General features: G+C 42.4%; 1 protein-coding gene across 2 annotated transcripts in view; it reads left to right on the forward strand.

Annotated features, from left to right (window-relative positions):
* The first annotated feature begins 4,028 nt into the window (after window positions 1-4,028).
* LOC109938234 (zinc finger SWIM domain-containing protein 4-like) overlaps window positions 4,029-18,468 on the forward strand; it is a 106,837-nt gene continuing 92,397 nt past the window's right edge. The window contains exons 1-2 of one of the 2 annotated variants that reach the window (XM_048618051.1): window positions 4,029-4,271; window positions 8,534-8,735. In XM_048618051.1, the coding sequence (XP_048474008.1) occupies window positions 4,035-4,271; window positions 8,534-8,735 (439 nt within the window). In that variant the 5' untranslated portion in view covers window positions 4,029-4,034. The remainder of the gene's footprint in view (window positions 4,272-8,533; window positions 8,736-18,468) is intronic. The other variant, XM_048618050.1, reaches the window with a different exon arrangement.

Raw genomic sequence — 18,468 nt, forward strand, 5'->3', positions numbered from 1 at the left:
TCACACGAGAGATTATGAGCAAAACTGAGAGTGCACTGAGTCACTTTCATGACGTGGGTTCGTAATTAATGAGAGGCAAGAGGCAGAAAGTAAGGACAGGAGATTTGTTGTCTGGGTGGATGTGACATGCTGCTCCTCTGCTATGTTCTCAGGCCTCTGCTTCCCTTATATTGATGACTTGAAGAAATAAAGATCAAAAGATATAGGAAGCCATTCAGCCCATTGAGTCTGCTCTACCATTCAATAACATCATGGCTAATTCGATAATCCTCAACTCCACGTTCCTGCCTTTTCCCCATAATCTTTCATTCCTTTACTGGTTAATAATCTATCCCCTTACTGGTTAATAATCTATCTAAGCCTTGTATATATTTAATGACCCAGCCTTGCCAGCTCTCTGCGGTCAAGAATTCCACAGGTTACTACCCTCTGAGAGAAGAAATTCCTCGACACCTTTGTCTTACATGGGGGACCCTTTATTCTGAAATGATTCCCTCTGGTCCTGGACAATTCCACAAGGGGAAACAACTTCTCCGCATCTATCCTGTCAAATCCCCTAGAATCTTGCATGTTTCTATAAGGTTACCTCTCATTCTTCTAAATTCCAATGAGTACGGGTCCAACCTACTCCACATGACCTCTTAAGACATCATCCAAGCCTGGAATCAACATAATGAACTTTTTCTGGACTGTATCCAATCCTGTATACCTTTCCTTTGATAGGGAACCCAAAACTTTTCATGGTTTTGTTTAGAACAGAAACATTAAGACAAAGTCTTAATTTTAGTGCATTCTGAGAAAAGGTCACTGGACCTGATTTCTCTTCCCAGATGCTGCCAGAACTGCTGAGCTTTTCCAGCAATTTCTGCTTTGGTTTCTAATTTCCAGCATTTGCAGTTCCTTTGGTTTTTATCTTAAGACAAAGTCTATCTGAGTTAAATTAGTGCCTTTTGTAGTTTTAGCAAAACCTCCCTACTTTTATACTCCATTCTGTTTGAAATGAAGGTCAACATTTGACCCGCCTTCCCTATTATCCGCTGAACTTAGTTTTTGTGATTCATACACGAGGACTTTCTACAGTATTTCTCCGTTTATGTAATAGAGAATTGTATATCCAAGTTTGCTGTTGACACTAAGTTAGAGGCTATGTGGACATGGACTTACAATGAAACTTGGATTTAAGTGGTGGGATCATAGAGTTCAGTGTGAGGTCATTTACTTTGAGTTTGAGGGGAAAATTTGGAATATTTTCTCAATGGCTACAGACTAGGTGGATTCAGTTGTCTGTCTACATAAATTGTTAAAACCTAGCGTACAGTTACCAAAATAGAAGGAGGATACAAATGTGAGGAAATGATTTATCAACCTCCTCAGCATTTGTCAGGTTCCATCTGGAGTACTTTGTTCAGTTTCGAACAGGGAGAGATAAACAGGGCAGATTTGCCAGAAATAATACCAGGACTTAAAATGGTTATATTGTGGGGGTGGTTGGATAGATCTGGTTAGTTGAAGAGTGATCTCATCAAAGTATTTAAATAATTCAGGCTATGCACAGTAAAACTATTTCCTGAGATATGGAACAAGGCTGTGCTGGAGAGTTGGGGGGTGGGTTGGTGGTCATGACTTTAAATCAGGAGGTAGGCGAATCAGGAAACAGTTTCTTACACAAAAGACATTGAAAATCTAGAAAGTTCTCTTCCTCACCCCATCCTCCCCCACCCGCCCTGGATGTCAACGTAAGTTCACGTCTCAGATTGCTAGATTTTTGTAAGCCTAGTAAAACAAAAGATACAGAGTGAGTATACGTCAATGGACTTGGGGCAAAGATCAGCGACAGTCCAAGTGAATGATAGAATAGGCATGCAGGACTAAATGGCCTCTCCTTCGGCCAATGTCTCCACGGGTGGATGTGGACTGTTATTTTGGGATGTATGTGTAACTGAGAAAACCAACAGGTTTTGTTTTTTTTTCTCTCTCCTATTAAACTGGTTTTAAAACCTCACGCAGACTGTGGCACTGATCGAAGAGGGATGTGACAGTGAGAAATGGATCACTTTCCATTCTCAGGCACACAGTATCAGTTGCAAACGGTTCAAAACTGTTCAGTTCAAAGACAACCAGATCCAGAATTGTGATCTCTCCAAGCTCTAGCCTCTGCAGAGCATCTCATGCATCACAAGCACATTGTTTTTTTTAAAAATTCAACTTTTCTTACCTACCAGCTTGTGACCTCTGCTGTGTGAGATTGCCAGTTAGAAGATTAGTGCTTTGGCCCAGAATATGGATTTGGTATTTAATGATGCATTGCGCAGTTCCATAAATGTTCCTCACCACCTGAATGCTGCAACAAAAGGAGCAAACAAAATATCTCAAATGAAAAAAATTAGCAAGCAGTTAAGTAAATTGAAATGCATCTGTTGTCGACACGATTTGGCAAATATGCAGTCTTCGTGAAAGCAAAGTTCAGTGCATACGATCTAGGAATAACATAATCGATAGTGGCTCGGTGGTTAGCACTGATGACTCTCAGCACCTGCGACCCAGGTTTGATTCCACCTTGGGGTGACTGTCTGTGTGAAGTTTGCACATTCTCCGTAATGACCAAGTCTTTCATAATCTAAAATAAAATAAAGAACTGCGGATGCTGGAAATCTGAAACAATACAGGAATTGCTGGAGAAACTCAGCAGGTCCTGGTAGTATCTGTGGAGAGAGAGAAAGCAGAGTTAACATTTAGAGTCCAGTGACCCTCTTTCTTTTGGTAATCTAGGTGGGCTTTGATCGTTCTGGATTTGGGCTGCTGTGTTTGTTCTTCTGCCAGCATTCTCCCCACCCCAACTCCTCGTGGTTTTGGTGCAAGTTTCCACAGGCCCTGCTTTCCACTGGTATCCGTCACTGTTATTCATAAGCCTTGACTGCTCACTTCTGTCTGACCACAAGCCACTGAGGCTAAGCCTGCAGCTGAGCCCCACAGTCCTTACTCCTGGCATGGCCATTCTCAGACAGAGCATCGCTGTCTAGTCGTGATAATTGGAAACAGAGCGTGATTTCTTTTATTTTGGTGGATGGTGAGGCTAACTGTACCATTGCTAATTCCACCCAAGATGGCAAAACCCATCTTGACTCAGAGCATGTGAATTGAATCTGGGACCTTGTATGGTTTACACTTGATTTGCAGAATTTGCTGATGCAGTTTGTTTAAGATAACTTTTTTTTGTAGTTTTGAATGCGACACATTTACAGTTCCTTTTTTTTTCGTCTGGGAATGATTTAAAATACCCAAGACCAGACTGCCCCAGACATGAGCATGATTGACTCAGGCTGCAATAATACACATCATTAATTCTCCTGCAGCTGGGTAGGTGGGGAGACAGGGGGGAATGATTGACAGCTCGCTCCACCCGTGGTGGGCGGGCTCATTCGGCAGCTGATTGACATGAGGATGGGGGAACCGTAAGGTGAAGGGGCTGATGGACAAAGGGAATGACCAATAGTAGCTGGGTACGCTGAAAGAGTGGCCAATAGAGGAGCTAGAGGGCGGGAAAGATAATGATGGATGGGAAGATTGACCAATGAATGACAGAAAGGGCGGGTAGCGGTGTGATGAACGGAGAAATCGGCCAACAAGGCAGCCGGAGGGCGAGGCAATCGTTGATGAACTGGAAATCTGACCAATGATAATACAAAGCATGTGATTGATAGTGTTTCGGACCAATAGAGAATCCGTGGGTTGGGGGGGCTGATGTGGGTCTGGAGATCGACCAATAGAAGAGAGGGAAGGTGGTGAGCCTGATGATTGACTGAGAAACTGACCATAGAAGCTGCAGCAGCTTGTGATGGACAGCGGACTTGACCACTGGAAGAAGTGCTAGGCGGGGATCCGGGTGACAGGCAGTGCACTTGAGCAATGGAGCGGGGGGGTGTTCGGCCGGATGCGGGCCAATGGAAACGGAGGGTGGGCGGGCGCGAGGCGCGGTGTTTATAAAAGGGGCGGGTTGAACCGGCGTGCGGTCAGTTGTGAGCGAGTCGTCGGCGATGGCGGACGGTGGAGCAGCAGCACCAGCAGCCGCCGCCGGTGGCGGAGCCGAGCCGCCGGCCAAGCGGCTGTGCCTGGGCGACTGCTGGGGAGCGGCGGCGGCGGCGACGGCGGCCGCGGCCGCAGCGGCGGCTCGAGCCGCCCAGACAAAGCCGGCCCACGGCAGGCTCCACAAGCCCGACACCCTGCTGGACATAAGCGCCAAGAAAGTGGCGGAGAAATGGCCCTTCGAGCAGGTGAGGGGAGTGGGTCTGTGATGGGAGGAGGAGGAGGAGGAGGAGGAGGAGGGGGGGGGGTGGGGGTGGTGGTGGTGTGGGCGAGGGAGGAGAGAAAACAGGAAAATTAAAGAATAAATTACTACAATAAGCAAGAGGGGGCTGAAAACAATAGGCAATAAAACCCTGAGCTGTCAGAGCCAGTCCAAATCCACCAGCATAAACACTCCACAGCTTCAAGTTTCACATCAAAAATACTGATTTCAATCATTTCTCCACCAAGTCCTGCCTTTAATTTCCCCATTTTTTTTTTTTATTTTGGTCTTCTTCCCAATTGTCTTTTACACACGTCTTGCCATTCACATTATTTCCTTAAAATTAAAACCCCTTAACATTAAATTGTACTTTGTTTATTTTTCGAAAGCCTGCTGTTTGTCCAGATCTCTTGCCGACCTCCTCCTCCTCCTCCTCCTCCCTGCAAAAAAGTGGAGTCCTTTTCATCCACACCCCCCCTCCCAACCAAAGATTAATTAATCAAACGTGGAAGTATTTTTTTTCCTTTTTTTTTTGCCGGGGGGAGGGGGGGGGGGGGAAGGCACGAGGGATTTTTCATTTTCTCCTGAATTGAAAGTTGGAGGATTAATCTGTATCCTGTGGGGAAGGTGTTATAAAAGATCTTTTTTTTTAGAAAAAGGGGCAGAGCAGGATTTTTTTTTAAAAGAGAAAAGACGGAATTGTAGTTGAGGAGCAGTGGGAAAATTCATATTGTGAATTAAATGGACTGGTTAAAGTCTATGTTCTGGTACAGGATGGCATAAAATGATCTAAAATAAAATGAATAGTTTAGCAAGTGTCCTTTTTTCTATTTTCTTCCTCTCCTTTTTCCTCCTCTTCCTGTATGATCATGAGTCCCAGAATTGATTCCTGCAGTAGAAGTCATCGCATTTCTGGGTATAATTCCCCTTGTGTCTGCAGTTAATTTTAGCACTAGTATTAGTGAGAGACTCTGGCATTTCACTGCAGATTGCATTCTTGGGTTTTTGTGGTCCAACAGATAACAGTAATGACTGCTTTTGTTAAGTTATTTACCAGCAAGTTAGTACACAAGAGGTCTGCAAACAGCTTGAATTGACTTTGATTTTGTTTTGTAAAGTTGATTCAGTTTGCCCAAAGCTGTTTCAAACCAGCAAAGGGCATAACTTTAGGAGAAACGGAACGGCTCTCCTATGGTTGTCAGGAAGCAGATAAAATATTCTAATTAATTGACACACAGAATTGATCCTGTGTCACCAGTCTTGTACAAGGTTGTTTACATCAATTGAAAATGTAGCCAATTGAGGGTTCCTTGAGAACGTGGCCTTTTTGTTTTTACATAGTTTCTGATGTGGAATATCACAATTGATTTCTGTAGTGCATGTTCTGAAATGTATTTTGATCTTGAGCGCACGGGTTTAAATTTTGGTTGAGAGCAGATGTGTGTGTGATGTATGAGCCTCGAGATTTATCTGTGGAGAGATGCATTGTTTTCATATGAAACACCCAGAAGATGCATGTTACTAAAGAAGTGTCAGACTTTGAATCCACACCCTCTTTAGTCTTTTCTGCTCTTACACCCCCACTTTGTTCAGTTCCTCCCTGGGGGCTAGTTACCCCAGCAAGGAGGTCCGAGTGTCAAGCAAGGTCAACTAAGCGAAGATTCAGATTTAACTTTGTTGCTTCAGTCTCTTTGCCAAAGCTGTTCTCAGAGTTCGAGCCCGTGTAGATTCTTTCTTCAAAAAAAAAAGTTGTGGGAAGGGAGAGAAATTGAGACTATTTGAAATGGTTTTTAATTTAAAGATTATTCAGTCTTTCATTTCAAGCCTTGCTCCAGAAATTGGCCAGCATCAAGTCAGTGTTTAAATGGCTCATTCACACGATATGGGTCCAGCGTGACTTCAAAGTTTTTTTGGTTGGGGTGTTGTCGCATGCTTCATAAATCTCTCATTAAATTCACAATTCTGCCTTGCCCAGTTGTAATTGTAAAACCTTTTATTATCAGTCCAACTGTGCATTATATTCCGTTTATGTGCTGATTTTTTTTTAATCTGGCAGTTGTTCTGATTGGAGCTTTTCATCTGAAATTGATTTGTCTCATAGGTTTAAGTTCCTGACTAATTCATCTGCACTGCTCTGACAGTTTCTGGGTCGTCCTTGATTTATGGCTTTAAATTTGTAAAAATTTCCAAACTGTCGGTTCCATAAAGTGGTTGTTAATTACGCACCTTGGTTATAAGTGGGTGTGGAAATGTACTGTATCCCCATACTCCCTGGACAGAGCAATCCCGCAGTCTTGGGACTGACATAACTTTGTCTCAAGGCAATTGAAGCTGTAGCAACTTCCAGGGTACCATAACAAAACCTTTCTACTTCAAAGTGGAAATCTCCAAGAAAACAAGCGTGGTTTGTGGTTTCTTGTAGTGTCACTATCAATATGCTAGTTGCAGAATAACAGATGTCCATGAGGGAGGTTAAAGGCTGTCGTCATCAAAATGTTTCTTATAAAGTCAGAAATGATGCTTCACTGAGTGTCTTCTGAACCCATCTACAGCGTTGAATGTCCTTTCGCTAGAGGTTTCTCACATGTTCTGATCGCTTTAGCCTGACTGGCATTTCTTTGTCAGCATGATGTCATCCAAAACAGTTACTGATGCCCAAACTCTCACGTCCCACTTGCCCATTGCCCCTGTGCTTGCTGACCTACGTTGCTTCCTGATTAAGCAAAGCCTAGTTCTAACAGTTTGTGTCCCTGCTTTCAAATCCCTGACCTTCCTTTAATGATCCCTTTTTAAAGTGATTCTGGTTTTGCTTCATAATGCTGTTGTGAGTATGTTTGTCTTAAAGGTGTCATGTGAACGCACATTGTCAGAAAGTCATACAACAGGGAAACAGACCCTTCGGTCCAACTCGTCCACGCTGACCAGGTTTCCCAAATTAAACTAGTTCCACCTGCCTGCGTTTGGCCCTTACTCTTCTAAACTGTTCCTATTCATGTACCTGTCCAAATGTCTTCTAAGTGTTGACTGTACCTGCATCTGCCACTTTCTGTGCCCCCTCAGGGCCCTTTAAAATCTTTCTCCTATCTTTCTCCTATCTTTTTATTGCTTTGTAATGCCAACTCCTCTCCTCTAGAATCTTGGTAAGGTGCAAAAGGCAAGTGTTGGGGAGAATGAATCTTGTTGAAGGTAGTGCTGTTCCTTCAAAGGGTGCTCTATCGCTGACATCCATGATGGTGGGAAGGTAGCAAACTAAGAATCTTGAATGTGACTAAGTGCAATGCTTCCCAGTGTATTGGCATCACTCCATCATGTAAGACTGTTGCTGATGTTATACAGCTGTCTAGTGTTCTCATATCAAATTCGTGTAATACAAATGGGCTAATGTGTTTGTTGAATTGTTGGCGAGGGGAGCTGCAGTGAGTGCCGTAAGTGCTTGGAGGCTAACATCACTGATTTCCAGGTGTGAACGTTGGCACTGGGCTGATCTGGTTTTCAATACCCGATTTGATTACGGTGGAAATTCAGTTAGCTCTCTAGCCTCTCCTTTCTGGCAGCTACTTCAAGTGGTCAGTAACATAATCAGCAGGTGAAGTACTCACTTAACGTAGTTTAAAAGAAATCTGTGATTTTGTTTATGTAGCGGCAGAGGCTGAGTGAAAAGCTTGGGGTTTGAACTGCCAACAAATAATGAAGGGAAAAGTATGTGCCACTTCTATTTTGTGGTTTGGGCGCTGTCCACATATAATTTATCCCAACCATATCTGTGGAAAGAATGGACTTGATGGGCCAAGTGGCCTTCTCGCTTGTTTCACATTGGTTGATTTCTCATGAGGCAGGGTAGAGGCTTCAAAAAAAAAGCTTCGGAACGGACTCCGGTTAAAGTAGAGGGCATAGGGCTGAGAAGAAGGCAGAGTGGCTGATATTGATGAGCCCAGGTTGCTGTCTGCCCCTTTGAAAGGGGCTCCTTGTTCTCCACTGCTGCTGGATAGGAATTGTCAAAGGTTACCATTCCAGTCCATACAAGAATGTTTTGCTTTTCAGAACTTCATTGAACGTTACAACAAGAACGTTACTTTTATTTAGGGTCCAAAAGCTAAATTTTCAGTTGACCACTTCTGAAAACCAGAACGCATTTTGAAGTGCCTTTCTCTCTCACTATTGTCTTAAGATTTTGAAGTGTTTATTATATTGTTTCTACTCTCCTATTCAATTTATCCTTTCTTTATTCTGTCTACATTTCATTTTTAGGTAGAGGAGAGATTTTCTCGTATTCCAGAGCCGGTTCAACGGAGGATTATTTTCTGGTCCTTCCCCAGAAATGAGCGAGAGATTTGCATGTATTCATCACTTAGCTATCAGTGTCAGGAAGGGGAGAAGGATGGTGAAGTTCCCTTCAACAAAGGGCTACGACTATTGGAAACTGGAGCCATAGATCGGGTGCTGCAAGTAGGTGAGTACGTTATTGAGTATCTACAGGCAAGAATTGTTGAGTGTAGTACATCTGAAGAAAATTAATCAAATTTTGATAAGTGTACACAGCATGTCATTTCTGTTGGCGCACTTCTATTTGGTTAAGACGTTATCACAATGAGATGGTTACACACCTTTTCTTGCATATGCACTGAAAGAGCAGGAAAGTGGGAATGTCCCTGAGGATGTTTGGAGAAAGTGTTATTTCCTCATGTGGTCTGCTTGCAGGAGCTTGTGGTTCAGACCCATGGAGAACAGTATCTGTAAAAGGCACTTAATAATATGCTGAAAAAGAGGGGGGAAATATACTCTGCTTTTCTTTGTGATGCTAGTCTAGCCCAAAGATTAGGGCAATGCAGCACTTTTCCACGTCCCACTTCCATCTAGAAGAACAAGGGTAGCAGATATATGGGAAGACCACTCCTTGCAAGTTCCACTCCAAGCCACTCACTATCCTGACTTGGAGATATAATCGCCGTTCCTTCACTATTGCTGGATCAAAATCCTGGAATTCCCTTCCTAATGGCATTGTGGGTCAACCTACAGCAGGTGGTCAGCAATGGTTCAAGAAGGCAGCTCACCACCACCTTCTCAAGGGCAGTTAGGGGTAGGCAAGAATGCCAGCCAACCAGTGATGTCCTCATCTGACAGATGAAAAAATTAAAAACAAAAGTAAGCTATAATGAAGAATAGGCTTCAGATGGCTTTGGGAACAATCTTCAGTTGAAAGGAAGACTTCAGTGATGAGGCTGTGTCATGTTCTCAAAGTTAAACTGAACATGCAATTTTATGTACAATCTAAGAGACTGAGTTGGCTTCATTTTCTGTTGTACCTAGTTAGCAGGGGTGTCTAGAGATTGCAGTACCACCAAAGCAGCTGCCCTTCCCTGGGCAGTGCTGTTGTCTCCACCACATGATGGTGATTTGAAGTCCTGCTCCAGAATCTTTAGTGACAAATCCGGACTCATCCCCCAGCACAGTACTGAGGGAATGCCACTCTGTTGGAGTGGTCTTTTACATGATGTATAAAACTGGGCTTCCACCTGCTCCCTCGTGTGTAGGTGTAAGATTCCAGGGTGCTGTCTGAAATTGTTGTAATCAAATGCAACATGACAGCCAGAAATTCAGAAAAGTACCTCATGGGCTGTAAAACCCATCTGACAATTACAGAACATGCTGTAGGAATGACTTGCTGTACCTTGCTGGAGCTGGGGGCTGGGGCTGGTTGTAGTGTGAAACCAGCCAAGGTTACTGCTCCCATTTTCTGCAGGTGCATGAACAGGATGGTTGAGTCTGGTTGTGATTGCTTTAATTGTCAGAGAGTTTATTGAAAAATCTAAGGTCGTGAGTTGACTGGCACTGGTGGATTCCGAGAAGGTGGCTTCCCTTTCAGAGGGCACCATTGAAGAATAAGATGTCATTCTTTTAAGACTGGGGTTGGGAGAATTTCTTTTTCTGAAGGTCATTTGCATGTAGCATTCTCTTCCTCAGAAAACAGTGAAGGTTGGGCCATTGAATACATTCAACATTAAGTTGGATATTTTGGAGGATTAGGGAGTTAAGGGTTTGGGAGACAGACAAGACAGTGGAATTGAGTCCTCAATCAGATCTGCCACAATCATCTGAAATGGCAGAGTAGGCTTAAGGTGCCAAATTTCCTACCCCCACATTCTGATTAAAAGCATTTTGAATCGGTACAGGGTGTTCTAGTATTCTGATTGAGTTGGTTGTTTTGGAGGAGTGGTGGGGGAAGGTGAAATGGAATATATTTACTCAACAGAGGAACTTGGTCTTATTACCAAAATGTTTGATTTCTACCCACTCCATCATAAAGCTGCCAAGTTTTACAAGCCTGGCACAGTCAATATTGATTGAGATCTGGAAATGTGCTGTAGGTTTTTTTGTTAAAAATGACTTTTAGTTCCTTGTCTGGCTTGTACAAGAATCGTTGCTTCTAGTGCTTGCATAACAGGTGAACCTTTTGCACAGTTCTGAAAGCTGATTAGACGATGAGTCAGTAATCCAGTTTCCCTTTGTGTGGTAACAGTGCATCAGTGACTTCTGTCTGTGCTGAGTTATTGGCCTCTGGGCTTCCCTAAACTGATTTTGTTTGGGGTGTGTAATTATGTATAATTCATACGCAAGGTCCCTGAGAAACCACGGGCAGGTGTCTGTTTCTGGATTGTTTAACAAGCTTATTTTTGCACTTGCAAGGTCATTTGACTGAACCAATCCAGCAGTGCATGAGAATGAATAATTTTGGCAAACGTGAGCAAATGTTACATTTGCAGTAAAGTTTAGGATTACCCAAGGGCCTTGGATAATGAATGACCTGAATCATAAAAGTAGAATTTGAGTTGAATGCAAAGTTGCCTCAGCACAGACAAACTGTTGCAACCTTGATGTGCCAGTTTGCCGATTTGTACACACGTTCCACTGTTCACATACTGCAGCTTTCTCCACTCACAGCTATCTTTTTAATGTGAATCTCAATTCCTTTTAAATACTGTATTGATTGGTTGCTCCTGCATTGAACTTTTCTTGTCAGCTGAGTGCAGTCTCACGCGGGGTTATGAATGGGACATGGAGGCCGGTTGTCCTGAGCATCAAACAGTCATGAAGCTGTTCCCTGTTGGTATTTAATTATGGTGTGCCAATACCTGTGTGATGGATTCATGTGACGGTGGCTTAAAGTGGAAGGGGTGCAAATTTATGAATATATTTAATCTTCTGTCTCCTGTACCCCAACAAGCCTCCAGTAAAAAACCGGTTTTCCTTTCTACACTCGCTGCACCAGTGACTTTTGTCTGTGTCCTCTGGGCTTCCCTAAACTGATTTTGTTTAGGGTCTGTAATTATGTATATTTCATATACAAAACTACTGGCAGCCTCCTGCTTAGATTCTTTGCCTGAAGTGTATCATGCAATTCTGTTGCTTCTGGCTCTAAAACAAGCCGTCAAACTTTGTGGGATTGACTGAATGAAAAGAGTGGCCAACCTGTGATTAGCACAGGAAGAGCAGTTTAATTTATTAATTTTTGGTCGTTGCTCACTGCTCGGGATACTTGGTCTTGAAAAAAATCAGTTGTGGGAAATAGAAGATATCAGTCGGCTCAAAGTAGAGGTTGGAAACCTTTTGTTGTGGGTGGGGTGAAATGAGGACGTCCCGTTTTGAATATGATGGATCTGGAGTTGCAGTGACATCTGACTATTTTTATTCACTCACAGGATATGGGTGTCACTAGCTGAGTTAGCATTTATTATCATTCCCTGGTTGCCCTTAAGGGTGGTCGTGAGCTGGTGCCTTCAGCCGCAGCAATCTGTTTGGTGTAGCTTTGACTACAGTTGAACTGAACACCCATGCTGACCTGCTCCATAATAGGGAGAGAATTAACATTGCATTTTTGCATTTCATTTCCTCTGAGCTGGGCTTGTGGCATTGGTGCTGAGGCCCTGATGTTCCAGCCTTTTGAAGATCAGACCAGGGTGTACATGCACTTGCTTTTTGGTCCTGTGTTGATGCTGTTGCCTTGGAGGTTTTTGAAAGTCTGTTTCTGACAGGATTATGTTACTGCTAGTAAATCTGGAGATCAGAAGAGTAAGATTGCTCGGTATCAGAAAAGACAAATTACTGGGTACTTGGATTTAAACTTCTGCGGTCCATCAGGCTTCTTTCTGCATTCTGCTGTAAAGGCAAATGCATTAACATGCTGCTTTAAACTAGCTTCATTGTTGTGGATGAAGAAGATGCTTGTTCTCACATCTAACAACCTGTTAATTGCTGTAACATTTGATACTGAATAACTTAATTCTAGCATTACAGGTGTGTATGCAAGTTTGCCAATTGTGGACAAAGTCTAATTAATATACTTCAGGTGATATCTGCTGGTATATTGTAACTGAAGAGGGAGTGTGTTATGAATGTTCCCACGTCATTGAGGTTTCAGCACAGAAGGAGGCCATTTATCCAATGTGCTTTTGTTCGAGAAACTCAGCACGTCTGGCAATACTGTGGTGAGAGAAAGAGTTAATGTTTCAAGTCCAGTGATCGTTCTTCATACTACGCATTTGCTTCCAGACCTGCTGAGTTTCTTCAATTCATTTTTTTGTTTCAGATTTCCAGTGTCTGCAGTTCTTAATTTTATTTTTGTGCCCTAAAGATTTACAGGGTGGCTGATCTTTTCAAATCCTTGTACAAGGCTGGAAATCAGCTGTATGATGTGGTAGGAATATGAGGGAGCTTCTGGGACAGGAACGGTTTGAAGAGCCTTGATCCCACAGTGGTGAAAGGCAGGCATGTCTGATCATACTGGTGTGTTGTGAGAGCGGGAAAATTTAGATGCTGATGTAACCGATAAAAAGTAGTGAATGTTTCAAAACCTGAGTCACCAAAACTGTTGGAGGAAATACTGTTTTCTGGAATTCTGAAATGTTTCGCGTTCAATGTTGAAGTTTTAAAAAAATGCTTGTCTGGGAAATGGTGGGCATTGCTGATAAAGTTGTAGAGCCATACAGAATGGAAACAGACCCTTTGGTCCAACCAGTTCATGCTGACCATAATCTCGAACTAAACTAAACTGCCTGATCCTGGCCCATTATCCCTCCACATCTTTCCTATTCATGTACTTATCCAAATGCCTTTTAAAGGTTATAACTGTACCTTTCCCACTACTTCCTCTGAAAGTTCATTCCACACACAAACCACTCTGTATTTTTTAAAAGAAGTTGCCCCTCACGTCCTTTTTAAATCTTTCTCCTCTCACCTTAAAAATATGCCCCCTGGTTTTGAACTCTCCCACCCTTGGGGAAAAGACTTCTACCATTCTCCTTATCTATGTCCCTCATGATTTCATAAACCACTCAGGTCACCCCTCAACCTCCTGTACCCCATTGGAACAAAATTCCAGCCTATCCAGTCTCTCCCAATAACTCAAACCTTCCATTCCTGGCAGCATCCTGGTAAATCTTTTCTGAACCCTGTCCAGCTTGCTGCCATGCTTCCTGTAAGAGGGTGACCAGAACTTAACAGTTATTTAGGATCCTTGAATGGAGTACCTTGATGGTGCCATTTCAGCGGGCAGTTAAGAATCAGCCACATTGCTGAGTATCTGGAGATGCGTGTCATCTGGACTGGGCAAGGACACCAATTTCCTTCCCTAACGGACATGAGCGAACAGGATAGGTTTATATAACAATTGAAAATGATGAAGAAATTGCCATAAGATGAGCTTTTTAATTGTTTCGTTGAATTCAAATAACTGTTTGGATGTCTAGAGCATTCTGGCGAGAGGTCTGAATGTTGTCAAACTAAGGTTGTTTACCCCCATCTGAAATTGGCTCAGTATGGGTGCTATGAATTGCTTTAACAGCTTTGTATCTTTAACTGTGACAACTTCCTTACAGCACCCCCATACCAAATGCTTTGTTCATTTTTTTTTATTGTTGTGCAGTGGTGTATCTTGTTACCCTTATTAAGGAAGGAAAAATGCATGATGGTTGCATTAATGTGATGTCTTCAGACACCCAGTGAAGATCTGTCTTGCACAATAGAGCTCTGGCAGGCTAATTTAATCCAAGTAGGTGAAAGAATGGCCAGTCTGAAGTGATCAGTGTGTGAACTGTGTACGAACAAACAGACATTAGCAGAGAGCAGCTCTGCTTACTCAGCAGGTGCTGGAGTAATGCTGCAGTAGTTTGCAGTTCAGGCCTTGGACAAAGCCACAGAGGAAACTTCGCTTAACCCTGCCACAGTGCTGACTCATGCCTGGACATGGCTTTACAAATACTAACTGCCCTTCAGTGTTTGTCTATGATTGCTGTTGGTATGTTTGAGTCTGGCAAGTCAGAGCCAGGTCTGGTCCTGTGCTAACTCTGTTCATTGGCACATGTTTTAAGAGGTCGCTGGAGGGAACCCCAGAACTTGGACTGGGCTAGTTTTTTGATTTGCCTCCTTCCTGGTCAATTATTTTTATAATGCTATCAGGTAGTGACAAGTTTAATATGGGTAAGGGTCTGTGGATGTTCTAACTGGCTTTGCATATTTCCAATTGCTTGTCCCCTCGTTTCTGCTTCGTGGTCTCCTTTTCTGGTCTTCAGTCGGGCGCCAGCTGCATTTGGTCAGTAATTCGGGGACCCAGTTGTGAAATCGTTTCTGTGGAAATGTTGAAGACCATTTTATAAAAGCCCTAAATTATGCATTGAGTTAACAACACCTTGGTGAATTCGTGGGTACTCTATGAATAGGAACCAGTAAGACTGGGGTGATTAGAAGTAAAATACTACAGATACTGGAAATCTGAAACATGTTGGAGAAACTCAGCAGGTTTGGTGGCATCTGTAGCGAGAATTAATGCTTCAGCTGTGGGGTTATCCTGGATCTCATTGGTTAGAGAAGGCTAGAAAGAAATAATCATTTTTAGTGTCGTGTTTTAATAGTGCAAATGGGGGGAGAGCTTTTTCTTTATGTAAGGTCATTAAATCAGTGGCATCAGGAGAAATTTTTGTGGCACCTTATTAAAGCATGGAATGTTTTGTCAATGATTGTAACAGAGGCCATAGAATTTTTCAGAATTTGAGAATGCATAGAAGAGGCGATTTGTCCTAGTGTGCCGGCTGTCTGTAAGAGAAACCAGATATTTATGATGAAAATGTAGGACAATGGCACTAAGACCATTCCTCAGGATTTGGTTGAAATTGTCCCAGCGAAGAGCTGGAAGAGACTACATGGCTTTTTTTTCCAGCAGACAGCGTTTGGTCAACCTATATTTCTTTTGGACTCTTGTTTCCTTACAACCTAGTAATATGTAAATTGTATGTTTTTATTCCTGATTGATGGAGCCCACTACACCTGAATGAACAAGCAATGTAGTCATAGCCTGTGAGAACTTGTCCTACAAGTCAGCTGTGAGCATAAAGGAGCTAGATCTAGCAGTGCCAGCTGGATCTCAACATACATGCCAGCTCGTGGGTTCTGGCCTTCCAGAATCTGAATTGAAACAAAACTAACAAAAGCCGTATGCGCAGTAGGCAATCTGTTTGCCAGTAGAACCATCAAGGAAAATGTATTTATTATTCAGTAATTTGAAAGCAACTTACAATCCTTCCAAAACCAATCTTAAGTATATGGTTAGGAACAGGATTCAAACATTCAGCCATTTAGACCATCAAAGGTCTACCTCAACTTTGTTCACTCACTATTGCTCCATATCACTTTGTAGAGTTGTCCAAAACAAATTAATTTTAGTTTCCATTCTTTGAGTTGCGATGCACTAAGACTAAACAGCACTCCAGCTGTACAATTGAAGAATAACGTTTTCTCTGATCTTAAAATGTTAACCCTCCCCCACCCCATCTCTGCAAGCTCTTGTACATAGGTGAAGATTATGAAAATTTGTTCAAACAGATTACTTGGGAGCAAGTCACGTGCTCTGACCCCTTTCTGAGGTGCAGGAAGTTTTTCCTGAATCTTCTGTTGGATTTAATGACTTTTTTTTTGGTGTTCTGGTTACTTTATTTTTGTTACTTGCTGCATCAAATGTTATAAAAAAATTGAAAAAGGAAGCTGCTATCACAACACAAGACCAAGACTTTGTAGTTTAAAAAGCCATTTAACCTTCTCCGTGGTTTATCCAGTCACCATGGCAATTTGATGGCTTGCATTTTCGGGTAATGGTGAAGTTTGTCCTGAGTTCTGTGCACTGTCATTTCTCTGGTTTTGCCTTGCACCGAGCATCTCTCTTTCAAGAGGCTAAGAGGAACTGGAAGGGAAAATGTAACCATTCCAGCTCTGTTATGAATCCACCATTCCACACGGCAAAAAGCTGTTCCCTGAAGTAGTTGAGCTGTATATTCCTCTGTCTGGCTTAATTTTGTTTTTCCAGGGCAGATTTTCAGCAGGTAGGTCTTTAATCTCTGCCAATTTTCTGGAAATTTCACATAATCCTTTGAGATACAGGACTGACTGTAATTTTGGTATGTTAGTTTCAGTTCAAATAGTTGCGCGAATTGGTGTAGCCTGTTGTTGGGTGATCATTTTGGCTATCTTCCATCAGCATTTTCCCTTTTTAAAAACACTTTTTAGTCTGAGAAAGCTCCTAGCTATTAAAATCGGATAACATAAGGTAAAAGTTTACCTTTTTAACCATCATCATAACAATAACCCTTTTTACACTGTCAATATAACGTTGCATCTGGCCTAACAAAGGTTTAATACAAGTTTAATCTAATTTTTCTTGCTTTTCATTTCCATTCTTCTAACACTTGAACGTGAGTGTTTTTTTTACGGCCTGCGTCAGTACCTTAGTGACTGTAAACTCATACGGTATTGAAGTGTCTCTTTGGCCCATGTTGGGGTCCCAAATCCTGAGTGATGAGAACATGCAGCAAACCAGTTCCTCAACGTCAACTGTTTTAAACCTGACTGTTGGTATCAGTCTGCAAGTCGGAATTTGACATTTTTAAATATTTACATTAATCCCACTTTGTATACTAGGGTTGCATGTCTTTTTCTTGAGCAGTTTTAGCAATTACGAAGTTCCCCTTTTTCAGCTGGAGTTTAATTCTATGATTGTGAATTTGGTTGCTCTTTTAATAAAGGCAGTTACGTGTATAGAGCATCTTTGGTAGAAAGGCATCCCACTTCTGAAGTGCATTGGAATGTTACTTAGAGAGGGGACTACTTGGTCAGAGAGGTGGGCTTTACGTGGGGTCTTCAATTCCTCTACTTCTCCATTCCTGAATAAAAGCAGTTCCAGTTGATTAAGCTTCTGGCTGAAGGTGAAACAGTTGCTGGGAAGTGAGGGATTGTGGGATGGATGGCTGATGATTTCAAGTGAAAATCAGGGAAGCATAGCTTTGGAAGGAGGTAGTTTTAGACCAAGAGGAGATGAGATAGGGAGAAAAAAATTGTTCAGGAAACAACGCAATTACTCATGGCTCCTGCAGTTCCTGTTTGCTAAAATTGGAACTTCCAATCAGCAGTTGGCACAGGAAAAGTGCAATCACACTAGTAGATGTTTTATTTTTGTACATTTTAAAGAAACCAAGGTTGGGAAATGGAACATTTTCTAAGAGGCTAAATACTGCCTTGCCCCCGATTCAATTGTTGTAACCCTTCATCCTTAGGGTTGCTACATATTGATGAAATAACATGCTTTGTTTGACAATTATGCACAGCCTTTTCTTTTTGTACAAAAGGTTGTTGATCTGTCTTCGACTGTATCATAAAAGCTGTTTACCCCTCCTCCCCTTGCTTAAAGAGCTAAAGGAAGTGACCATTGGACTTGCGGACAGCATAGTTAAGGAGGTTAGCACAGCCTTGAACTAAAGCTGTGTTTGAACGAACATTTTCAGCTTTTGTTCCAAATGTCTTGTTGCAAACCCTGACTGTGATTGATTGCTTCAGTCTTCGAGACTGATAATTTCACGTGCCTGTAGATCAAAAAGAGGTGCTTCACACACATGAAGTTGAGACAACAGTTCCCTGTGGGATTCATCGGGAGGAGGTATTTGAGCACTAACAGGAACTGCATTCCTAGAGGGAGGAGGAGAATCACAGAAGGGAAAGCTTAAAGTGAGGTCCGTGGGTGGTGTTCTTGTATATTGTGAGCTACCATTCTCCCTTCTGCCTATAATGTGCTTGAGCTGCAGTTTTGCAGTGCATAAAAGTGAAATGTCTCACTGCCATCTGCTTTTTAGCACCAGCTATTTTATATT

Source organism: Rhincodon typus, chromosome 38 (genome assembly GCF_021869965.1).
Source record: "Rhincodon typus isolate 14 chromosome 38, sRhiTyp1.1, whole genome shotgun sequence".
Classification (NCBI taxonomy): domain Eukaryota; kingdom Metazoa; phylum Chordata; class Chondrichthyes; order Orectolobiformes; family Rhincodontidae; genus Rhincodon; species Rhincodon typus.